Source organism: Eubalaena glacialis, chromosome 15 (genome assembly GCF_028564815.1).
Source record: "Eubalaena glacialis isolate mEubGla1 chromosome 15, mEubGla1.1.hap2.+ XY, whole genome shotgun sequence".
NCBI classification, from domain to species: domain Eukaryota; kingdom Metazoa; phylum Chordata; class Mammalia; order Artiodactyla; family Balaenidae; genus Eubalaena; species Eubalaena glacialis.
This window is the reverse complement of record NC_083730.1, coordinates 5,051,004-5,074,207: the sequence shown is the minus strand read 5'-3', so window position 1 is coordinate 5,074,207 and position 23,204 is coordinate 5,051,004. Positions and strand designations below refer to the sequence as shown.

General features: G+C 43.2%; 1 protein-coding gene across 1 annotated transcript in view; it reads right to left on the bottom strand.

Moving 5' to 3' along the window:
* Positions 1 to 2,351: 2,351 nt before the first annotated feature.
* The window catches only part of FBXO15 (F-box protein 15), a 42,589-nt gene continuing 21,736 nt past the window's right edge, over positions 2,352 to 23,204 (bottom strand). Inside the window, exons 8-10 of the mRNA XM_061169919.1 lie at positions 22,462 to 22,604; positions 4,198 to 4,322; positions 2,352 to 2,710 (exon numbers count right to left, since the gene is read on the bottom strand). Coding sequence (XP_061025902.1) covers positions 2,441 to 2,710; positions 4,198 to 4,322; positions 22,462 to 22,604 — 538 coding nt within the window. The 3' untranslated portion in view covers positions 2,352 to 2,440. The remainder of the gene's footprint in view (positions 2,711 to 4,197; positions 4,323 to 22,461; positions 22,605 to 23,204) is intronic.

Sequence of the window (23,204 nt, the reverse complement as noted above, 5' to 3'; positions counted from 1 at the left end):
TGTAAGTAAAAAAAGAAGGCAATTACCAATCCAAGAAAAATAAAAAGTTGTAAAAGAGAGAAGCGTCACTGGGAACAATATTACAGTCATAGTAACAAACCACAACAACGTATTTTCAACTGCAGGAATTATGTGGTATGATGCAAGAGGGGAAGTAGCTGGTGGAAAAGAGATATATTTTATCTAATGTAAGTCAATATATGCTAAAATTGACAAATCCAGAAAAAGCCACAGATTATCATTTAGAAATATGAAGACAAATAACAGCTTTACAAAGCTGAACATTATCCCAGACCCGTGAAAAGGGCAAGTGGGGGCGAGGCTGAGTCTTCAGCATCACTTGGTGATGTGTGGTGTGCGCACACGGCTTTGGGGAGGCGCCATGACGGTGACTACCTCGTTCACCCCTCCCCCAACACCGCCCAATAAACTTTCCTTCAGAAGTTAGCTCAGATGGGAAGGACTCCCACCCCCATCAATCCCTGCCTCCTGCACGCTCCCACAGCTGCTGGTATATCCCTTATAGTAGTTTCCACGGATGTAACAAACAGCTGCTGAGGATGGATTATGAGCCTGGCATCGCATGACCTGGACCAGCTGACTGGGATGCAGACAAGTGTTGTAACTGTGAGCCCCTGCCTACGAGTTTCCCCACGGTATTGCCAACATGAATTACCCGGCTCCCATTCCATCCAAATACCATTCAACTGGGGATAAAGAGAGCAGCACTCTTTCTCCAGGGCCGCCTCACTTCTACTACTATTTTCTAGGACATCTAGTTCATCCACCATCTAACCCAGTGAGTCCAAGGAGTCACCCCACACTATTCTGTGGTTGTTCCCAGTTCAGTCCTGCTGGTGACGCATGGCTTCCACCACCTGCCTCTCGGGGCGTCTTGTCCTCTTCTATCTTCATCCTGAGCTCACGGCTCAAACCACTGCCTCTCCACCCGCCAAATGCCGCTCAGGTGGGGCAGGTGCTCCACATCCCCTCCTTGGTGAGACCACGAAGTAGCATCACCCCATGCTCTCAGTGTCTGACACGGATCTCAAATTTCTCCCTCACCAACATCTGCAGCCCAAGACCTAGGAGGGCGGGAGGGTGAGGATGGCTTCAGAGCAGGGATCCTTTTTACTCTCACGTTTCTTTGGTCGAGAACCTTTTCTTTTATTGCTGTCTTCAAGCTCTTTATTCTACACACAAACACCTCTCAAGAGAAAACTGATCAGATAATTCAATAAGAGAAGGAGAGAGATAGAGGGGGGAGGAGTTTAATCGTGTATGTCCCTGTGGGAGCAACATGGCATTTCAACGATCACTTCTGAGAACAACTTTAAGTGGGAGATAAAAATATGATAGAAAAAGATAATCAATACAATCTCAAACAAATTTAGAAGCAGGGGCTTCCCTGGTGGCGCAGTGGTTGAGAATCCGCCTGCCAATGCAGGGGACACGGGTTCGAGCCCTGGTCTGGGAAGATACCACATGCCGCGGAGCAACTGGGCCTGTGAGCCACAACTACTGAGCCTGCGCGTCTGGAGCTTGTGCTCCGCAACAAGAGAGGCCACGATAATGAGAGGCCCGTGCACCGCGATGAAGAGTGGCCCCCGCTTGCCGCAACTAGAGAAAGCCCTCGCACAGAAACGAAGACCCAACACAGCCAAAAATAAATTAATTAATTAATTTAAAAAAAAAAAATTTAGAACCAAATCCCTGAAAAACGTGATTAGATGAATGTTACCTCCATTTGAACCCCAGGTGTCTGCAGATCCTCCTAAAGCATTTCTGCAGAGGGTGTGTCCTTCCCTCCCTGTCCCACTGATGCAGAGCTGGGTGTCTGAACTGCATGTGCATCACGCTTCGCTCTTCTAAGGGATAACAACTTCCTCTGATGATTACAGATGCATCTTTCCTGGTGAAGCAGGTCATTTGTCTATTTTACTTTGCTTTGAACACTAATGTGGCTGCTAAATGCCATGAATATAGCACTTTCTAATTTTAATGAATACCATGAAGTTCATATTTAAATATATTTCTTTATTTGGGGTTCTAACCAATAAAGAAAAAATCCTACGTATACAACACACACACGCACGCACACACACGCACACACACACCCTCAAGAGAAAACCGATCTGTTTTCAGTCTGATCCGTTTTCTTGTTTTTTTAAAGTGTAAGTGCAGAAGAGAAGCAAATACCTTTTTTCTTTTTATTTTACATGAATTTCCACTGTGATGTGCTATTTTCACGTTTTTAAAATTTAACTTAATCTTCTAACCTTAACTTTAAAATGACTCAGAAATCATGACTTCTAGTGTGAAATAAGAGGACATCGAACAGACTACTGCTTTATTTTAACTTCCAACAAACACCGAGAACAAAACCAGTTAGTCCAAAATAAACAAACAGCAACAATAATTTGCCACCTACTGCTAATGCTCAGTATTTGGTCCCAAACCAGTGGTTTATCTTTGCCACCCGCAGGTAGAGCGCCAGGCTGACGATAAAGAACTCTCCCGTCTCCTCGATCCACACCAGCTCCAAGTGCACCCTTCCCTCCGCGTCTGCGTAGTCCACACGGTACGTCTCCCCCAAGAAAGTAGGGCCGTCAGAGGGCCCGGAAGAGGGTCTCATGCACACCGGGGAACTGAAACACCAGAAGGGTTTCCCATATTCTTCCAAAAGAGTTAAGTCCATTATAGAGCAACTCTACAAAATAAACACAGATGTTCGTAAGTGTAAGGATAAAATGGCCAATTAGACCTGACTTAATAAATGTAGATGGAGCCTCGTCATGAAGGATTACGTGAAAGAGGAGGGAGAAGAGGAAAGAGAACAAAATTACAGGAAGAGGGAACAGCATGTGACGAGCATGTGACAGTCCTCGGCACGGGGTGGGGGGGGGGGGTGCGGGGAGTTGGGGAGGGCGGCCAGGTCAGCTCCAGCCATCACTGAACTGTTGCGCCCGCGTGCAGCAACCGGTACCAGCAAACGCAGAGACTGCCTTTCTAATGGTCAGAGCTGGGATAAAGCTTTGTTTCCTGTACAATTACAACGCTTCCCTTCCCGCTCCCCAGTGGGAACTGAATATCTGCTTCTCGATTACCAAGGAACACAAAACTAATTATATTATTTTTATATTATGCTGACCCTTTAAGTCTGCCATGTTGATATTTTGCCTTTCTTGGTCCTCAAGGTCCATTGTGACTTCAACATTTTAGCACGTGTTTTTGTAAGACTCATCTAAATCCATTTTAAAAAGTCAGGTCTGTGCTCTTGAAGACATGAAATAATATTCCTTTGTATGTGATAAATCTTTACCAAGGTTTAAACATCTGCTCACAAATAAATAGAATAAAACATCTCATTGTAACAAATAGCAAGTGGATCAAGAGAGAATCCTTAATGATACTGAAGTGCTGCTTTTCACGCTCAACAACAACGCTGCTCTTGGCCTCAGTCATCACCCCTAGTCATTGTCACAAGGCATCCATGCTCATAGGCAGAATTCAGCCAGCTTAACTGGGGCCCTCTGCATCCACAGCAGATCCATCCTGTGGAAATCCTGTTCATCCCACAACATACAGATGGAGAGGAGTGAGAACCAGGGCACCCACGGGCACAGGGATCACAGGAGAAGCGAGACTGGGTGAGAACCCTCCTCCTCCCCCGCGCCAGCCCCCGGCCACCACATCCTCCCTCCCCTCCGTGTGGCTGGTTTGTGATAGAGGTAAAAACTGATTTAACTGTTCAAGGAAAAATCTGTATGCTGGAACTTACAACTGCAATAAACTTTAAATTGGTGTCCTAAGATGTAATTAAGAAGTAATTAAGATGTTTTTGAGTAAATGCTACTTGCCTGGTCCAACCTACGGCTCCACTCGTTCTCCACAACACAAACAGCCAGAAGGACTTGGAGGGAACAGAGGGTGCAATCAACACTGCTCAGCAACGCGCCGTGCGCCACCTACCCGCCAGCTCCACCACGCTCAGTGGAAAACGGAAGGCCCTCAGTACGCGCTGGATAAATCAATCAACTGATTTTTGCCACTGGCTAAAAGGACGTGCACAAATCTTCAGACACCAGAACAATAAATCTAGGACTTTCAAAGCAGCATCATACATATACATCAACAGACACATTTATTATACAGAAACCAGGTACTTTAAGAAAAAAAAACAAACAAACAAATTACCTTTATACAGCCATCAAAAATATTAGTTTTCCAAGAAAGGCCAACTTTTCCAATAAGAGGTAGGTGTTCTGTGCTATTTTTAAAACTTATCACACTGAGCTTCATATATTCATTTTCAATGTATCCTGAAAAGATCAAAGATTTTTAAAATTACTATACGCCAACCAATGCAGAACAACAAGTCAAGGTCCCTCAGATCTGCTGCTCTATAAAGGAAGCCTCGTGGAGCTAAGTACTGGGTCCAGGGGTGGAAGGAGACCCTGACACAGCTGACTCGGGCGTCTGGCTGAGGCGAGGGCACTACTATATCCACCTGCATTCCTGAGACAGAGAAATGAGCTTGTCTCAATGGTGAGACGGGGAGACGCCTGGGGTGCACAGGACAGCACCCTGTCACCGATGGGGAGACTGCTACGAGGCAAGGGTTCCACTGATTTGATTAAACAAACCACTAGGAAAATGGGAAACCAGAGCTGTGGAACTTAAGAAAACAGAGGCCAGAAACTGCACAGAAAAAGGGCATTAGATGTGAGGGAGGGGAGGGGAGAGATGTCCAGAGAAAGGAGGGGTGAGAGTCAGTGAAGGTGGAAAGCGGTCAGGGAAGGAGCCCAGTACACGTCTTCGCAGGAGCGTATGAAGAAGCAGAAATCCCACCACGTGCTGACCAGGAGCTGAGACCAGAGCCCTGCCCTCCCTGGACCAACGCAGAGCTGCCCGGGAGCAGCCTCGCCACCCAGGGCTGTCACGGCCCAGGTGCACGCACGCCCGGGGGCCTGCAGGACGGCTGAGCCTCGTGCACCCACTTTAACCCATCCTGCAAAGGGGAGCATCACCCGTGACGATGTCACAGGCCTTCACTCGTACGCAAGCTTTCTTCAGAGGCGACACCTGATCAAGGGTGAGATGTGAGTCACGGGCAGAGCAGAGAAAGGAGAGCAGAGAAAGGCACATGCTCTCTGACCCCATGGCTGCTTATTTCACGGGACAAAATAAAACCAAAACCAAGCTGCCCTGGGAGCCAGAGCCCCATTCTAGAAACTCTAGACAGTGTCCTCACGGAAGTGCAGCCAAAAGATCAGGACCAGGACATTAGCTCTGAGCGGGAGTCCCATTAGGCAGCGCCGCAGCTCCAGCCCTGGAGGGTCTGTTCGCCAGTCTGGTCCAAGGACAGAGGCTGCCCAGGTTCCCTCCTCTGCTGCTGAGTGCTCAGCAAGAACCGTGCAGCTTCTCAAGCGAGGCCTCGGAGGAGGCGAAGCAATGACATCCTGAACAGCAGATGTAGCTCTGCTCTGCCCTTTGTCACCACACAGCCACGTGCAGGACTGCTGGCTTGTCCTCAAGACATGGCAGAAAGTGGACCCCAAGGTACAACAGCCAATAACAGCTCAACGGCAATTGTCTGAGTTGATAAACATGAAATCTCTGTAGGAAGCGAGGACTCTTGCTACTCTGTTATCACCAGACATCCTCCCTGTAGAACAGCTAGAACACTGTGGTATCTTAAAAGGTCAGAGCTCTTCCCACTGACCCTGTGTAACTGCTTGCTTTCTAAGACAGAACAAGGTGAAGCTCTCTGTACATGTAAGCAATCTGCACACAGAATGCATATGTGAAGGTGAATGCAAATAAAATAGGTCATGTTTTTGAGTATTTACTGTACACCAAGCATATGTTACATACTTTGTGTACAGCAGCTTAAAAGAATACCTTAGAATAGTACTATTAATTAGACACTGCAATTCTCTGAGCTCACAGGTGAGAAAGCTACGCGCCGAGAGGTGAGCAGTGCCTTGCCTGAGGCCATGCGGTGGTCAGCGGCAGAAACGTGACCAGACCTGTTCTGCGTCTGGAGTCCATGTTACAACAGATTAAAAGAGATATGAACGTGGGGACACACGATCACCTATTGGTTTCAATACTAGCTGAGAGCGTATAACGTAGATCTAGAGTCTCATGGAGTTTTGTTTTCATTTTACTGCCAATAGAGAAAAATCTATGAATGCACAGACAGATGCGCTGGGGAACCGTTTATGGCTCCCAAAACTGTTGCTGATTTGTCCATGCTCACTACCTCCCATTCCCAGCCCTCCTATAACCAGGTCGTGAGTGGCCTGGCTCCTTCCCTGAGACGCGCCCCTGCTCGCCTGGGTCAGAGTGAGCCGTGGGAGCGGGTAGAGAAGGGAAAACGCCTCTGACAGACGCACGGGCAGAGGCCCAAGTCCTCGCGGAGCAGGCACGGGGAGCACTCTGGGGTCGACTACTAGGTGTGACAGGGCGATGTTTTCACAAGAGAAGCCACAGTGTGTCACACGTATACAAATGCAGAGTCTAGCTCTTCCAGAGAGACTATGAACTACCATATCCTTATACATTCCTGTGCTGCTTAAACCATTCAGAATAAATTCTGTTGTTGGAGACTCTAACTTTAACCTACCAATACGTAAGGCCATCCCCAAAACGCAGAGAAATACAATGCAAGGCTCACCACTATTGGCTTCCCGTGATATGCACGCACAAGCACGGACTTCAGAGTCATAAGGAACTCGTTCCAAACCTGCCCAGGCATTTGCTAGAGGTATGACCATGGTCAAGGTCCAAGCCAAGCAAAATGAGACACAGAGAGTACTTTATAAAGCTTTGTGATTAATGGAACAAGTAGTAAACATTAACATTACAGGGTGAATTGTTATAAATGCCAGACTAAGGTTGCTAAGCACTTTAACGTATTATCTCAACCATAATACTCCATCTAAAGAGCCAAGCCCACTGCCAAGCAGAAAGATGTACCATGTTCATGGAATGCAAGACTCAATACCGTTAAGACATCCGTTTACCCAAATTGATATACAGACTTAATACAATCCCAATCATAATCCCAGCAGGCATTTAATAAATAATTTACAAATAAATCATAAGATGTGACAAGCTGATTCACATGGAAATGCTAAAGACCTAAAATAGCCACACAATCTTGAAAAAAAGAAAAATAATTGACTTCAAGACTTACTATAGAGCTAAAGCAATCAAGACGGTGTGGTATTACTATAAAGATACACAAATAATAGATCAACAATATAGAACAGATAGGTCCAGAAATAGACCAACACTTTTACAAGCAACTGATTTTCGATGAAGACATCAAAATAATTCAATGAGAAAGGAAAGCCTTTTCACAAATGGTGCAATAACAACTTGCTATTCATATGGGAAAATAAAATGAACCTCAACCCTTACCTCATACTTCACACAAAAATTAATTAGGGATGGATCACAGACCTAAATGTAAAAGCTAAAACCATAATCCAGCTGGAAGAAAGAATATCACCATAACCTGGAATAGGAAAAGTTTTTAAGACAGAAAAAAGAAAGTTAATACCATAAAACAAGAAAATAATAAATCAGATATCATCAAAGTGAGAAACTTCTGATCACTAAAAGATACCACTAAGAAAATGAATAAGCAAGCCACAGACTGGGAAAAAATATTTTCAAAACATGTATCTGACAAAGGACTGTTATCCAGAATATATAAAGAGCTTCTACGATTGAGAAATAAAGAAACAAATACTGATTAAAAAAAAAAAAAATCACAAAAGGATTAAAGACACTTCAAAAAAAGATATGCAAATGAATAATAAGTACGTGAAAAAGTGCTCAGCACTATTGGCCATTAGGGAGAAACTACTACTACCATACACCAGATGAGCTAAAATTTAAAAGACTAATAACATCAATGGTTGCCCAGGATACGGAGCAACCAGAACACTCATACACAAATGATAGAGTGTAAAATGGTACAACAACTCTAAAAAAAGAAGTTTGGCAATTTCTAATACATAAAAATGTCTTATACATTAAAAAAAAAAAAAGACTGGCAACTTTTAATCCATAATTAAACCTGCCCTAATTCGACTTCCCAGTCCTAGGTATTTAGCCAAGAGAAATGAAAACATATGCTCACAAAAAAGACTTGTACAAGAAATCTATAGCAGCTTTATTCATAACAGCCCAAAACAAAAAACAACCCAAATTCCCTCTCTATCAACAGGAAAACTGGTGAGCAAATTCTGGTATACTCATTCAATGGAATACTGCTCATCAATAGCAGGAATGACTATCAACCTTGCATCAGTATAGATGCATCCCAAAGACATTATGCTGAATGAAAGAATCTGGACACAAAAGAGTACATATGGTATGATCCCATTTATATGAAATCCTAGAACTAGCAAAACTAATCTAATGTGGAAAAAATAAGAAAAATGTGTATGGGAGTTCTTGGACTATTCTTGTAATTTTTTCTAAGTTGGAAAGTATATCAGAAAGTTACAGAAAAAGCAGCGCTCAATAAAGGTTAGTTGTTAGCTGTATCAACCTTCCTCCGAAGGCCCCTCTGCTTTTTTTGCACTGGCCCCTCTTTTCCTATCCAACCTATAACTCTGGGCATGGCCCACCTGCATCCTCAGATCTTCCTCATCCCCCATTGCTTTAGGGAGTTTATCAGTCACCCCTGTGGCTGACAGCACCTTTCTACCTACATTAATCTCTTCCTTTCCTAAACCCCTGTACACTTTAACATTTAAATATATTGGACTGCTAGATCTGTTTCCTGAAATAATCTACCATCTTTGGGAATAAAGGTCATGTCTTCTGTGGCATATTAATGGCACTACTAATAACATTTCTCATTTCTCAGCTTTGATTAGAGTTCATTTTTTGCATCATAAATAGAACACAGATAAAGTGGGAAGTAAACAAAGTGGGGAGGAGAGATTGGTGATTGAATTTTCCTGAAGCAAAGAGAAAAAAGAGGGAAGGGGGTTCAGTTAGATTAGAACTGCCTGAGGCAAGGACAACAGAGCACAGGTTAACTAAACAGATAAGCTGAACGATACAGAACCCTCGATCACCATCTGGAGACCAACTCAGGGACACAAATAAATGGAACGGCCATCAGGAGGCAACTCTCAGGTGTCTCTAAGTCTTGGATAGAGAGGTAGGAAGACCGTATAAACCTAAAAATAGTTGCCACAGAGCATTAACAATTTACAGCAGAGACCTGATGCTACAAAGTAATAATCAGTAACAAGATGGTATAATCATTAGACTCTAATGATCAAATAGAACTGGCACTAATTCTTAGGGAGAGAAAATCTTTAGTATCCCGCCATTCCCTGTTGGTTGTCTAATGTAAATCTGCCCTGGCATATACATGGCTTTTCTATTTCTCTCAGCTAATTATTTTCAGATACCTCTGTTATTTTCCAAACCCCTGATATACGTAAAATGTAATTAGTTAAATACAATCATAGATCAGGTCCCTGAGCACGAGGAGGATCAGATCTCCCTCTTCCACTTCCGTTTCGTATGTAGGTTGCAAAAGGGAAATGAATTGGAGCTGTACTGGTGAGAGACTGGAAAAACAGAACTTCCAAATCTTTAGGACAATTTCCGTCCTCGGTTCCGGCTTGGACCCAAACAATGTCTGTCTTGGAGGATGTGACGACACCAATAAAATCTCCAATAATCTTCTGAGAAGTGGGGGCAGTGGGGGGGGGGGTCTCTACTTCTTTCATGTTAAGTAGGACTCCCACAGGCTACATTTTCTGGTGGTGTTGTTCCTGATATTGGTGACAATTAACTTGATTTTAAAGAGAATAAATTGTGTATTTAGACTCTTTAAAACTTCACTGTTCATTAATTCAATGGTGTTTGAAAATAGTTTTTTCTATTGCTGTATTCAAAGGTTCAGACTGGTATTTTCACAAGACTTGGTTCAATTTTCCTGCCTTTGGCTCAATTCTCTATCAGTCCAGTCCATCTGAGTATAATTATTTTTTCCTAGACTAGTCCTTCCAAAGACGTTTAAGGGGAAAGTATGCGGATGTTTGTTTTGGGCCCTCCGACGCCTGCTCTGCTTCTCTCACTAAGAACAGTCCGGTATCCTCTGAGGAACACAGCCAGGTCGGTGCCCATGCTTCAGATACGAGAAACCAGGCTCGGTCATGGAGCCCCATCCATCTGGCCACTAACTGAGTCAGGGGTGGTTCATGACCCGACCAGAGCCAGGGAGATGCTCTGAGACTCTTGGGCAGGCTGTGGGTGGAGCTCGGCAGCAAGACCTCGGCCTTGGATGTGGGATCTAGAGCTCGTTAGAGCTGCCCTGGGAGGAGGAAGTCCGACTCAGAACCCAGCGAAGCAAGAGACGTGGGAATGGGAGCGAGAAGGAGGGGCAGAAGGCTGCTGGACACATCCAGTCCCACTGACACGCAACAAGCCCACCCGGCAAACGGCACTGGGAAGAAGACCTACCCCTGGGTTTTTCAACATGAATCCTTCTTGCTAAGCCAGCTTTAGGTTAGGTTTTCTAGGTAGAAAATTAGGTTCTAGGTAGCTTTCAAACAAAAAATAATTTTCCCATCTATACAGAAGTGTTTTTTTCTTTTAAAATAATTTTTGAATCAGAAAACATGAATACATTTATAAGTGGAAGAGGAGTTGATGGAAAACTGGTTTGAAATAATGAAGAGAAAAGAGACCAAGGGCTAAATAAAGGTCTCAGAACAGGCAGGAGCAGATATATTTAGACATGGAAATCCTTTGGAAAGGAAATCTTTTGGAAAGAGAGTGAGACATCTTTTTCTCTGAAATAGGAAAAAAACAAGCCTACAAACAGACTGTGATACCGTGAAGATGTGCTGGCAGATGAGGGAGGAAGAGCAGGAAGCACAGTCATTTTTCTTAGCACAGCGGGTAGCGAGCCTTGAGAACAAGGAAGATGAGTGCGACTGCATTTAAACAGCCTTCCTGTGAAATACAAGGCGGGACTAACAAGAGTTGATTAAAAGACTTCTGAGGAGCAACAAGGGATGAGTTGAAATCTGACAACCCCAGCGGACATGCATTTGTGATTTCCTGCAGGGAACTGCCGGGCATTCATGAAGTTAGACTCTCAAACAGAGTCAAGAGTCCGGAAATGCAAAAGAAGAGGAAAAGGGCTCACATAAAGGTTTGAGGCTCCTCCTCACAGGTCCTGTGTTACCGGCGGGGCTGGCTTCAGGGGCCACAACCTGTGTGGATACAAGGGACCCCTCCTGGTTTAATGTGCTGCTGTCAGCATTTTGAACTTAATAATTTTCTAACGAGGAGCCCCGCGGTTTCATTTTGCACTGGGTCCCAAAAATCACATGGCCTCTTCTGCTTCAGGGCAAGGACCACTGACTCCCTGTGAGCACTGACATAAAACGAATGGAGATCAGCGTTCTCCTGCTCTGTGAACAGAATCTGTAATGCTGATTTTTCATAATGAGTCACCAAAAGTACAAAACGGGAAAAAATGTACTAACAACCGCTGATGAAGATGCTCTAAAGAATTATCTGTTTTAATTTTTCTAGATAATCACCACCTAGAAAGTACTGTACTATTTCTAATGCCTTCCTGTTATCATAAATGCTTAGAGAGGATAATCTGACCTAGAAACATAGAAAGTAATTAGTATCAAGGAAGAGAGGGAACAAAAAAGTATCTATTTTTGGAATCACAAAAATAAAAATGGGATAACATGCTATATATGAAAAGTATCTTAAACAAACACTAAAAACTTTAAAAGTAGAATTTCTTAAAGAGAGGTTATTTGGGCTGACCAGTGTCTGCTGCTCAAAAGTTGAACAACCCTACTTTTTTCATAGAATAAAAATAAGTTTCTCAGGTGCATAACTTCTTTCAAACCCCTCAATATTTTCTATTGTGTCTTTCAGAGTAAGGCACTGAATATTTATCATTTAATCAGTACTTTAATGAAAAGCATATTGCAGAATCTCTATAGGAGATAGAACAAATCTAACAACAGATAATGGAAACATAATCTTAACATATTCCTTCACAATGGCAGCACAAAAATGAGTTGAGAAAGGTGAAGGACCTACATAAGAAAACATTTCTCCTAAGGGCAGAGAAGAAAACTTAAAGAAATGGAGAGATAGTCCAAAACCCTAAATAAAAACACATCAATTCCTTCCAAATTAATGTCCACATTCAATACAAATCTGATCAACATCCAAATAAGACATTTAACATCTGGCCAGGTGATTATTAATTATATCTAAAAGAATAAATGGATGGAAATAACTGAGAAATGCTGGATGAAAGTTCACTAGTAAGAAATGTTACATCGGGGGAGGGACACATTTTCATAACACAGTTCACAAGTAAAGCTTGAACTGCCTCCCTGCCTGGTGGAGATACAGGGAGAAGGGGTGCCAATCCTCAGCAGAGAGAAAGAGCCCGAAGCGGGAAGGGCACAGGAACCTGCAGGCTGTGTGTAATCTTTATGTTAATCAAAAGGAAGTGTGGGTTTAAAAAATGAAGAGAAATAATGTAAAGGAAACAAAGGTGAATATTCACCTGATCTTGGCAAGTGAGTACTTTCTACGTGAAAAAAATTTTGGAAGAAACAACAAGAAAGAAAGGACTGATTACATATCATTAAAAACTTTGGAAGGATCCAAAGCAACATATACCAAATTAAAAGGCAAAAGACAAATGGAGAAAACACCTGCAGCAAATATAACTCATATAAATCTTGTAAACATTTAAAACAATGGAACCAACCAAACACAAACAGATGGAAATTCAATCAGGAGAGAAATGTAAAAACAAGACAACACTAGCACATGCCCACCTCCTGGAAGCACTCCTTACTTCCTCTTATTTCTTCACTTTAGTCCTCGGGGAACCTTACGTGGAAGGTTCTCATGCTACTGCACCATCACACACTTGTGACAGGTACTCCGGAATGTGGATCCTACGAAGACGCCCCTGAAATAGCCTACCGGAGAGCTGCTACAGTAGCCATAAACCTCTGCTACAGTCAACAGGCTTTTTTATTTATTTATTTTTATATTTATCTTTGGCTGTGTTGGGTCTTCGCCTCTGTGCGAGGGCTTTCTCTAGTTGCGGCAAGCGGGGGCCACTCTTCATCGCAGTGCGCGGGCCTCTCACTATCGCGGCCTCTCCCATTGCGGAGCACAGGCTCCAGACGCGCAGGCTCTGTAGTTGTGGCTCACGGACCTAGCCGCTCCACGGCATGTGGGATCTTCCCAGACCAGGGCTCGAACCTGTGTCCCCTGCGTTGGCAGGCGGATACTCAACCACTGCGCCACCAGGGAAGCCCCAACAGGCTTTTTTAAATAGTCAACCTAACATTCAACATTTGCAAATTTAAAACAATCAGACGTCATTTTCACCTCTCAAATCATCAAATATTTTTCAAATTAATGCTCATGATAATCATGAAAATGGAGACCTAAATGCCCAACAGAAGGAGAATGGGTCAATAAATCCTGATAAAACCAAACAATGGGTTGTCACACAACTTTTCAAAATCTAATTTTTCCTAAGACTACTACTTAGTGACATGGGGGAAAAGCAAGCACTGTTCACACAATGTGGTCCACAAATATAAATATAGCTACAGATTTGAAAATGGACCAAAATATAAACAAGAGTTGTCCTTGGGTGACTTTTATTTGCTTCTTTAGAAGTGTCCATATATTCAGAATTTTCAAATCCCATAATAAGAAAAAGACATTAGTTTTTAAATGCGTTTTTATAACAACTCAAATAAATGACAGAAGCAGCATACTTTGTTATTTAAAAATTCTTTCCCTTTGCTTCTTTACCATCACTCTCCCTCTCAATACTGATAAAAAGACTACAATCTGCTGTACTATGCAAAACCTTTTTCCTTCAGCTTCTGAAAATTGGTAATAATTAGCCTGATACAAAGATCAAAAAATATGTATTCTTTCATACTTTGCACTGCCGATCATGCTCTTTTTCAAGCTCTACTAACACTTCAAAGACACAACTGGACTGCTTCCTGTCTGCTCTTCCACTGGGCTGTACCCATTCTCATCCTGAGACCGTCTATTCTTAGAAAGGCCTGCCTGCGAGGCTGGCCCTTGGCTGGTGCCTGGGGATGGATTTCAGGAGTGTTCCCACCTCACCATCCCTCACTGACAAGAGTGGGTCACCTGCCTGAACAGTTTGTACCAACAATGTGGTTCCTGCTGAACATCTTTCCACCTGGGAGTCTGGAATTTGGGCGAGCCAGGCAGCAGGTGCCCACGTAACCAGCCCCAAAAAGAACCCTGGGTGCTGAGTCTCCAACTCACTTCTCAGGTAGGCAGCATTTTGCAGGTGTCCTCACGACTCCTGTGTGACCGCACATCCTGGGAGGGGACACTTGGATGCCTGCACCTCCTTCCCCTAGACTTCACCCCTTAAGGCTTTTCCCCTCCACTGACTTTGCTCTGTACCCTCTGGCTGTAATAAATCTTAGCCATTAATAAAACTATACCTTGAGACCTGTGAGTCCTCCCAGCAGATCACTGAACCTCCCGGCAGATCCACTGGGTCTTGGGGACCCAATGCCAACAGTCCACCCACATTTGCAAAAGAACAGAAATCATCATGTGCACAGGAAAACCCACAATGCACTTGAAGAAGCTTACTTCAAGTTTCCATTTACAAATTATTTCGCTTATAAATCCAATTCAGGTAACAAAATATGTCTTCACTTAAACTTCCTTTTAGCTTAATTTTAGTGGCAATACCCAAAGAAGCAGGTAGCAAACATGGACAGGCTCAGGAATCATGAATCTTCCTTTGAAAAAAAAGGTAATACTGTTCCTTTTAAGAAAATTCTTAATGCAGCCATGACTCGTCAAAGTGACAGAACACATGAAAATACAAAGAGAAAACATCCCAGGTCCTTGGGGGAGGAATATGACAAAGTCCCAAGGAGAAGCCGTCAAATAAACCTTTTGGGAAAGAAGGAAGGACCTGGATTCTCTGCATTCGCCATCAGCAGCGCTGAGAGGTAGGACACCGTCTCCCTGGACAGCGTCTGACTGAGGAGAATAATGTCTAGAGCTCGAGCTCTGCATTAGCAAACTGGAGGACCAGGCAGAGCCGCCAGCATGGAGCATGCTCTGACCCGAAAGGCAGACAAGGTGAACAGTACAGCAGGGCGTGGTGTCACCACGTGGGAGCTGAGCCCACCAGAGAAGTGTGGGAATTCACAGCCCAGAGGCGTTGGCTGTGGCCTCACAGCGCTGGCCAAGTCAGGGTCCCAGGGTGCTCATCCCCCAAGGGTGAGCTCTGTGTCTCAGGGATCTCATTCCAGCTCCAAGAACTAACTAGGGTCTTCTGGTTTGATTTTAGTAACATGTATTGCAACTACAACAATAAAAATCCAAAGAACCTTGTAGCACAGTACATGAGACAGAGTTAATGAAATAGAACAGAGGGATATTTTATTCAGAGAAAATACTGTGACCAAGAGGTAGAGAGCATCAAATGGCCAGTACTCACTCTGAATGCTTCACTGGGGTTGCTCTGTATGAATATAAACATGGCGTGAATCCTTTGATTATCTGTATTCCCTGCATATGAACTGACTGCACAGTCATTTCTAGAGATCCTTTTAGCCCATCGTAGGCAAATTATTCTACACAATGCATTCTATACTAAAACTCTAAGGAAATATATACATTTCCTCTAAAGGATGAAGACATGCTCAGATTTATAGACATATCATGGTACAACTAATTAAAATAGCTACTAATTGCTATAAGTCCAATATTTATCAGAATACCTGACAAGAGAATCTGGAACTGCAAAAGATGTGCACAGTATCTTGGGCAGCTGCTGCTTCAATGATCCCATGCTTTCTCAGTCACTGTAGTTTTACTGTGTGTTTAACATTTGGTAAGACCAGTAGCCCTCTTACTATTTTCAAAATTTAATCAAGACCTGGATGGTGGTCACACAGTTGTTTGCTTTATGACAATTTGTTTTATGCGTTTCTCCTTGTGTCGTTTCACAATACAAAACAAGTTTAACCACACAGGTGGCTTCAGAGTTACGGGTAATGGTCTACTTCTTACACTGTGTGGCAGGTACATGGTTTTTTTAACTGTTTAATTGTTTTTCTGTAGTCTAAACACATCGTACAGAGAAAAGATGACACTACCTCACACTTAAACATTTAAAACAAAACTTTTATCAACGATTCCATATTCATGTGTATTTCTAAATGGATTTTAGAGTCAACTTGGCAAGTTTCATAATAAATTCCCTTTGGGATTTTTTAATAGAACTGTAATGAATTTGTGGACTGAATTGGTACAGCCTCAAATGTTTTATTTAAAGATGGAATGCTGGAAGCGGTCCTACAAAATGACCAAACTCAGGCTCTGTCCATCAATTACGTCATATTTAAAGCTGTACCTTTCCGCTCCTTCGAGACCCCTCCTAACTGGGTTCGGCCCACTCCCCATTAACCCGTCTGAGCGCCACCACTACTCGCTTTACGCCAGCCCCGGCCCGCCTTGGCCTGCCCCTCCTCAGAGCCCTCCGGGAGCCCCGGGAGCCACCCTCCCCGGGGCCTGCGACCTGGCCCAGCAGGCTTCTCTGCACCCGTCACGGAGGGCAGGCGACGTGCGTGAGACGTGCGCATCCGCCGCCAGCACGCCCCCTGCATCCCGCCAGCAATTGTCAGTGCACGCACCAGACACACAGACGGGCCTGGTCCCCTCTCCTTCCTGCCACTCCCCGTAGGCTGCCCCCTCAGAGCCAGGCGAGGATGCTCCCAGCTCTAGGGACGTGACGACAGAACATTTATCCTTGATGGGGCACAGTGCTGTCATCCCCTCCTGCAATGACATCGCTGGAATTTACTAAACATACCCCCTGGTACCACAAGAGAGTTTCTCAAAAACCGTAGCAGGCGTTTGAGTCTGTACTCCGGTGAAATGTGACAACTCTGATGGCAACGGCGCCCCCTGCTGACCCTCGTCGCAGAGCTACACGCAGAGGAAGCACCCGAGCCTTGTGCGAAGTCTTAGGGTGAAAGTGTTCCTCACTGTGAAAACAACAGATGACGGTGAATTATTCCCCCAGACGTTTCCTGTCCTCCTTCACTTTACCTGGCCTCCTGTGTGTCCTAACGACCATCTCAGCTTCTCAGGGGTGTGTCAGCACTCCAGCAGAGAAGGGCCCCGCCTGACACCCGTACGATGGCAACACCTTGAAAAGACAGAGTCACACACACAAGAAGATCCACTCTAGAAGCACATCACTGCAAAGTACAGTGGAGAGGAGGCAGCGGCCAGGCTCGGGGGCAGACGGAGCTCCGCCGCGCACCAGCGGCTCGTGATTCAAGAGCTGGCCTACGGTCCACTTCGGCCGCCCTGCTAACAACACGGGAGAGATCACGGTGCCCAGCCCACAGGCTTGCCGTGGAGATTAATATAAATATGAAACGTTCAGCAAGCGCCTCTGATGAGTGCCCATCCGTGTTCTCTGTCACCATCGTCCCGTCCTCATCATTATCACGGGAACAGCTTAGGTGTGAGGGACACACACAAAGCTTCATCAACATGATGCTGTATTTGCTGAGAACGAGGGGGAATCCTCTCCTCTGAAGTCCTAGCACCCGCCTAAGACAGACCTCGACCCAACCCCTGGAGAACAGAGATCCTCTCAGGTAGGAAATGCTGGAAGTGAAGGGCCCCTGAGGACGCAGGGCTGGAGCCCTGGAGAGCGAGAGAACAAGTTCTCTGCCAACACCAGCCCCAAGCACACGAGTTTGTGCCCTGGGTATAGACGGGGGGCATGTCAGCAGTCCCCTCGACAGTGTATACCGGGAAAAGGGATAGATTTCATTCTCTATTTTAAATAACAGAATAAAGGTAAATGGGTTAAAGTACAAAGAAGATAATTTGGGCTCAGCGAAAGGCCGAATTTTCACACCTTCACAAAAGCGGGTGGGCTGTTTCCGGGCAGAGCAAATTCAAGCCCAGGAGGGGTCATTCTCTAGATCACCTCACCAGTCCTTCCTAACTCTGAGAGTCCAAGATTCTGGGCATAAAGACCACTGAAGAAAAACAAGAAAACCTGAAAATTAAACAATCTAAGCAGTCAACTCAAAAAAGCTAGAAAAAGATCAAAATAAACCTAAAGAAAACAGATGATTTCTAGAAAATCATATAAATACTAAAACTGATTCAATTAAAAGTAGAAAACCTGATTATAACGGAATCAGAAATAGATTTAAAACATAAAAAATAAAGGAAAACTGTACCCTGAGTTTAAATGGAAAACACTAAAAACCAAATAACTGAAACCAGTACCTTAAAAATAAGCATACATATGACAAGAGAAGCTTATCTTAGGGATTCTAGGATGTTAACCAATAGAAGATATATTAATGAAATTCACTATAATAGTGTAAAGGAGAAAAAATATCGTATCATCAATAGTTGCCCAAATGTATTTGATAACATTTAACAATTGTTCCTGATTTTTTTCAAAAAATCCAACAAATCCAGGAATAGAAACTTCCTTAACTTGTAAGAACACATAACAAAAACCTAGAACAAACATACTTAGTGATAACGTATTTTATTAACTTAATTCCCCATTAAGTTGGTAATACCCTCGTAAGAGGGGAATTTGTCAGTGTCCTTCAAAGTTACATTTGCATTTCCCCTTTGAACTAGCAACCCTATTTCTAAGAAAGTCTCCCAAAGACAAGCTGTCAAAACATGAAGCAATGTGTGAACAAGGCTATTCCTTTTATATTCGCTATTCCACTGTCTGTAACAGCAAAGACTGGAAACCACGGAAAAAGACATTAACAAACTACCTACCTATGGATGTTTTAAAGAGAATGAAAAAGATCTGTATCTCATTCTAAAGACTAATCTCCAGGGCTTCCCTGGTGGCACAGTGGTTAAGAATCCGTCTGCCAATGCAGGGGACACGGGTTCGCGCCCTGGTCCGGGAAGATACCACATGCCGCGGAGCAGCTAAGCTCGTGCGCCACAACTACTGAGCCTGCGCTCTAGAGCCCGCGAGCCACAACTACTGAAGCCTGCATGCCACAACTACTGAAACCCACGTGCCTAGAGCCCGTGCTCCGCAACAAGAGAAGCCACTGCAATGAGAAGCCCGCGCACCTCAACAAAGAGTAACCCCTGCTCGCCGCAACTAGGGAAAGCCCACGCACAGCAACGAAGACCCAACACAGCCAAAAATAAATAAATAAATAAATAAACAAACCAACATGCCCATTAAAAAAATAAATAAAGACTAATCTCCAGAATAAATTATTAATTGGGAAAAATGAAGGAACTTAAAACGGAGTACAGTATGCCTCATTTTAAAAAAAAAATGGGAGAAATATGAATATATTGATATATAGCATTATGTATTCAAAAAGAAACATTTAAAGAACAAACCTTAGGCTAATATAAAGGGTTAACTTTGAAGGGAGGAAAAGAAGAGAAGTGAAGGGACAAGGGTAGAAGTAAATGTCTCTGAACTACATTGTTTTGTAACTTCAACTTTGGACCATGTAAATGTTGTATGTAATTTTTAAATGTAAAAACAGAAGCAAAGCAATCCTGAAAAAATAAAAAATCAACTGAAACAAATCATTCTAATTGTATATCAAAGAGGTAGCATAACCACACACAGCAGAATTATTTTAGGTGACTTAACTTTTTCTAACATGACATATCTTAAACACATAAAGAACCACAAGGAAAATCTTAATTAAAATAACATTCGATAGGTTATTAATAATAATTTCAGTACTGTTTTTGAAATTATTATATACTTTGATGTTGTTCGGAACAAAGACTTTCAGCAAAAGAAAAGAAATATATGTATATAATAAAAAAGGTTAATTAAAAACCCCAAGATCTTTAATTTAAATGAATGCATGATTTATTTCTAAATATTATAAAATCTACAAACCTCGTAGCTCTGCCTACTGAAAACCTTAAAAGAAATGAAAACCCAAGAGCAATGTGCATCCCTAGGATCCAGATTATGGTCTCTAAATACCATAGTGTAGTGGGAACAAAAAGGAACCAGAGCTCCTAGGGAAAATGGCCAACTCCAGGTCTGGGTAGGAAACAGACAAAATGAGCTTGAGGTATCTTGTCCTGTTAGAACACAAGCAAGTTACCAAAGATGACCACACTCATATCAAAAGAACAGGAGCAGATGAGATGAGATGACAGCACAATTTGAACATCACAGTAACAATAAAAAGAATAATGACTTCAAGTGGACTAAAATACATAACCTCTATTTTTTTAATCCATGAATTCATAATAATACCTCCCCCAAAAAAAACTTACAAGTCATCTTCGAAGACTATTAGAGCATTAATCACTATGTTGTAAATTAATGAAGAATTAAGCATGTACCATGCCTTTCCTATATTAATTATATTATATATATTCCTATATTCCTATATTAATTATATTTCATGGTAATTAAATAGTTGATAATAGAAAACCCTTCTTTATAAAAGAATGCTAATAATAGATGTAGAAGGAATGACAGAATTAGGGGATCATCATTTTACAATCTCTAATAAAATAATGGATATAAGTACCCACCATCTGGTAAACATTCATGGAGAAATTTACAGTAGAAGACGCAGGCTGAAAAATCCCTGAACCCACTGATCAATCTTAACCTATTTAATATTTAGGCAAATTGCTTGAAAGACACAACATACCAAAGCTCACACAAGAAGAAACAGATAACCTAAATAGCCATATATCTGTAAAAGAAATTGAAACTGTAGTTAAAAACCTTCCCACGAAGCAAGCTCCAGGCCTCGATGGCTTCACAGGTGAATTCCACCAACCACCTAAGAAATACTGCCAATTGTATCCAAAATTCTCCAAAAAATTCAAGAGTTAGGAATACTTCCCAACTCATTCTATCAGATCAGCAGTGGCCTGAGACCAAAACCACACAAAGACATTACAAAACAATTAGGAGATATAATATCAAAAATAACAAAGATGAAATACTTACTAAAAATCTTAAGAAATGTGCAAAATTAGTATGAAGAAAATTCTGATACACTCCTCCAAGACATAAAAGTATTTCTGAACAAACTGAAAGACACTCCACATTTATGGGTAGGGTAAATCAACGACGAAGATGTCAATCCACCCTAGGTTAATATACACATTTGTCGTAATTCTATCAGAAGTGCCATCAAGCACAGAAAAATCTAGAAATCTTCCCGAGACAAATGCAAAGACGGCTCAGAGAAGAAAGGAGGTTATGAAAAGGGCACAGAAGCCAGCCTGAAGTGGATCCCACTGACCAAACTGGGGACTTCACAAAGAACAAACTTAGCTTCACAAAGAATAATGTCTGTAATTGATTATAAATTACTGAGTAAATAAAAACCGAAGAGTCCAAAGTGACACTAAACAAGAAAGACAGAGAGGAGAGAGTGCACTCAAAACCGTTCCCCACCACAGGAGGCGACAATTACATCAATTTCCTAATCTGAAAATTGGTGGTTAAAAGAGAAAGGATGCAAGCATTTACCCTACCATTACAGGAATCCACCCAGTTGATGAAGGAAAGCTCTTTACAAAAGCTCAGCTAATAAATGTGGACACAATGACATAATTTTAAATCCACCATTTTCTAAACTCAAAAAAACTGATTTAGGCAAGGAATATTAATGGATGTCAAATCCATTAACTAAAAGAATTTTGGGGAACAGGATATTCAGAAACGAAATGCATAGTTTTCCCTATAAAATATTCTTACGACAAATGTTAAACTTCAGTCTATGCAAGTCTCTATACCAAACTTCAAGGTCTTGGGACACAGAGCAAAGAGAGCAAGAGGAACCAGTCAGAGAAACCAGAGCAGGGCGCACTGCATTCCCTCTTTTCCTCCTCTTGACTGGTGTCCCTTCCCTCCTCTGTCCACCCCAGTCCGTGTCTCGGCTTCCGTGAGCGTGATCAACGCTGGTGCAGTACAGAGGGCTCGCTGCCTTTATTCTCATCCTGGACGGGCTCTACACTGGCCCTGCTGGCAAATCTACCAAATTCCTCTGAGAAAGAAGAGAAGAAGTTGGGGTGGGAGAGGGGGGATGTGGTAAGGCAAAGCAATAAGTGCCAGTAGAAAGGCTGAGCAGAGAATATTCCAGAAGGCAGAGCAGGGGTGACGGTGATGACGGAGACAGGGCCAGCATCTGAGGAACTGCACAAGTCCTAGTGATCAGGGTCTGGGAGGACGGAGAGCCAGGACACGGTTAAGGGGCCAGCCAGGGGGCAATTCTCAACTCAGATATAAAACGTGGTCCCCTCGCCTCTCCAGCCTTGGAATTCCACTCTGAAAACAAAAGACTCAGTAAGTTTCACCTTTGCTGGTGGAGAGGTTGCGAAACGTGCCACACAGGCAGAAATCTCCCCCGCTGTGCATATCAACATGGAGTTGGTAGTCACTCAGTCCACGCTCTGGGCTGTCATCCAAAAGGGGGGTATGAGGAGGCAGCTCATAGGGGCTAAAAAGCAAAACAAAACGTATCTGTCAACACCAGAGCTAAAATGCTTGAACTGGAAATACTCTTTAAAAAATTAACACCCCTTCAAAGCACCAGCTCCCATCAACCCTCTATAGATTCCCAATCACGTTCAGTACCACAGATGCAGAAGAACGGCCCCACGTTCCTTCTACCAACTTCCATACAAACAGGCAGAAGCGCGTGTTCCCTGCGCATCCCCAGACCACCATGACAGAACATGGTTCTGAAATCCGCCCGGGGTAGCAGCTCCGCTCCGCAGTGGTCTCGGCATCCAGAGGGCTGAACGTGCAGCAGGAAAATGCACCCAACAACAGACCTACAGCTCAGGGACTCCCCCGGAAGAAGACCCAAAGCCACAATGAACGAGTTTTCATTCAGTAAGAAACGCGTTACTATATAAGGTAACAAACTCAGAAGCACTGGGGAGCAATTCACGTTAAAAAAAAAAAAAAGGCATATGGCAGTCTCAGCCCCAGGGGAAGGGTGAGAGGAGCAGGGAGCCGGAAAGCATGTCCCCCACCTGATGACCCTAAGTTCATTAACAGACACGCTGTCCCAACCAAGCAAAAACACATCTGC